This window comes from Miscanthus floridulus, chromosome 13, assembly GCF_019320115.1.
Source record: "Miscanthus floridulus cultivar M001 chromosome 13, ASM1932011v1, whole genome shotgun sequence".
Classification (NCBI taxonomy): domain Eukaryota; kingdom Viridiplantae; phylum Streptophyta; class Magnoliopsida; order Poales; family Poaceae; genus Miscanthus; species Miscanthus floridulus.
The window spans coordinates 79,774,829-79,777,615 of NC_089592.1; the positions used below are offsets into that span (position 1 = coordinate 79,774,829).

General features: G+C 45.6%; 1 protein-coding gene across 1 annotated transcript; it reads left to right on the forward strand.

The window, feature by feature from the left end:
- Positions 1-1,582: 1,582 nt before the first annotated feature.
- Positions 1,583-2,503, forward strand: LOC136500129 (protein indeterminate-domain 4, chloroplastic-like). The gene is made up of 2 exons (XM_066495525.1): positions 1,583-1,594; positions 1,709-2,503. The coding sequence occupies exons 1-2, from the start codon at positions 1,583-1,585 to the stop codon at positions 2,501-2,503; spliced, it is 807 nt and encodes a 268-aa protein (XP_066351622.1).
- The last annotated feature ends 284 nt before the right edge of the window (positions 2,504-2,787 follow it).

The window sequence follows — 2,787 nt, forward strand, 5'->3', positions numbered from 1 at the left end:
ACTTGAATACACATTGCACTATTCATACTGTCATGCATGGGGGGTCTTCCCCTTTCTACGCGCTCCATCGGAAAGACAAATTAGCTCTTCAATTTGTGCTCGGTCTGTTCATAAGTTGGCTGAAATTATTCTTAGGTGATAGTCAATGGTCACATTTTTATCTGGGTGCTCTGTACAGTGAAATTTCACCAGCTATTTGTTTGGGACACACCCTTATATACACCTAAGCTCATAAATTTCTAGAGGGAACTACAAAAATTCTGAAAACCATTTCAATTTATTTTGAAAATTTGGCAACACACAAAATTAATCTAGCTTAATTTTTTTGTTATAGTTTTTTAATTTTCTGAAGAGCTCGGGAATAATCAAGTTCAAACTTGCTTTAGGCTAGTCTCAACTTAGCGTCTCAATGGGAGTTTCATGGACATTAAATAAGCAACCAACTTAATTAAGGTCTGTTTGGAACTGCACCACTAAGGCCCCGTTCGCGTGCTCTTAAACCCGGCTTGATCCGGTTTTTTTTTTCATCCGGAACAGTGTTTTTCTCTCACAAATTCCTCTAGATTCATCCAGAATTCCTCCAAGCGAACGGGGCCTAACTCTACTCCACCGATCCCACCATGGAGCAGCTCCACAAAAATTAAACTGTTGTTTCTGGAGTACACCTTTAGGTGCTTCACAAAACACCTCTCAACTCCACCTTCTTTTCTGGAGTAGAGTTTATGAGTTGTATCTGTTTGGCTAGCGAAGTTGGGAATAGACCTGAAAAAGATGGAGCAGAGCAGTCTCGAACAGACCCTTAGCAAATATGCTGATATAGCACCATATAAATGAAGAGAGAGAGAGAGAGAGAGAGGAAGAGAGAGATAATCAAAGTTTCGTGAGGTGAAATGAGTTTCATGAGAATGAAACTAGTCATAAAAAAGTCGGCAAACTAGTCTTTGACTCTAAATCTGTCTTTTAGTATGTTGCTTATTGCAAAAAAAAAAAATCATCTCAAAGGCACTTAAAACATAAATATATTAATATAATTCGAGTTTTATATCCTAATAAACTTACATACAATTTGACTAATTGTGTTGGTTGAAATTTTGAAATTTGAATTTTCCCGGTCAAAATATATACGTCGTACACATTCATGGACCAATGGAGTACTAACTAATAAAGTTCACTTGGTTAAGATTAAACTCTTCGCATTCATATTTACATATCTACCAAGGTTTTAAATATTTGGCTATAGCGGCCACTATAGCTTGCTATAGTTGTTTAATTTGAGGCAGGTCCAAGTTATTTGTGTTCACAAATTTAGGTGCTGTTTTGTTGGTTCCAAAGTAACTAAACGTTATTGAAATTAGTTCAAATGTGCGTCCCGCCGGTAACGTTCGCAGGCTATTATCATTTTCGTTTGCGTTACATTTCTCAGCACCAAACGGATCGTAGAAGCTATAGCTTCATTTAGCTATGCTATTAACTGTTTGAGAGGCTATCTGCCAAATGCCTTAGTCAGAGGATTTAAAACATTGACTAGAGAATTCCACAAGGAGATATTTCATAACACATGCAAATCTAGTCAATTTTTCCGATGGCAGATGTGGTATTCCCCCAGTGCGCTGTGTTAGTTTTTTTTTCTTTTGAGGCCCTTGAACCTTAGATTCTACATGCTTGTTATCTCACATTATTGCGTAGAACTACTGATTTCCGTTTGCAGATTTTCTCTTATGAGATTCAGTTTACAAAGATTACTTGTCTAGTTAGCATTTGGTGTGTTTTTTCTCAACTTGCTGGGCATTCCAGGAGGGACAGCTTCATCACCCACCGTGCGTTCTGCGATGCACTGGCGCAGGAGAGTGCGCGGGTGCCGCCCATCGGCGCCGGCATGTGCGGCACCGGCGGCATGGCCCTCGGCCTCTCCGGGATGGCCGCCTCCCATCAGTTGCAGTCCTTCCAAGACCAGGCCCACTCCTCGGCCACCACCACCATCGGCAGCAATCCAGCGGCGCAGTTCGAGCACCTCATGCAGTCGTCAGCCGGCTCCCCCGCGTTCCGCGGCGCGCAACCGACATCATCGTCTTCCTCTCCGTTCTACCTCGGCGGCGCCGAGGACGGCCACCAGAGCCAGACCAGCCACACCTCTCTGCTCCACGGCAACAAGCAGGCCTACCACGGCCTGATGCAGCTGCCTGAGCAGCACCAGCCGGGGAGTAACGGCCTCCTCAATCTGGGTTTCTTCTCGGGCGGGAGCGGCGGACAGGACGCCCGCCTCGTGTTCCCGGACCAGTTCAACGGCGCCGTGGGCGGGAACGTCCGCGGCAACAGCCGCACCAACATGTCGGCCACTGGAAAGCCGATAGGTATCTTGTCGGCCACTGGAAAGCCGATAGGTATCTTGTCGGCCACTGGAAAGCCGACAGGTCCTATTGGCATTCGGCAGGCCGAGTCGTCACTCCAGGGGCCGACTAGTTACCCCCGCGTCCACGGCCTCTGCAAGATGGCGAATGTGTAATGCCGGCACATCGATCGCAATTGTTGTGTTACTTTCAGATCTACCAGCTGGTGGCCAAAAAAAGTGGCACATCGCTCTCCAAAGGGTGCACATGTCAAATAAAGTTAAAAGCGGCACCCATCACTCCAGTAGCGTGCGGCTTCAGCTGGAAGCTCAGCTCACGTCTGAAGCCTCCAGAATTCAATCCGCTGAAGATGCAGCGCAGCCATCAGCATGATATAGCACCACTCATCTTTTTGCTTGTTTCATTAGTAGCACATGAATGAATGAAAAGGAGAAACGTC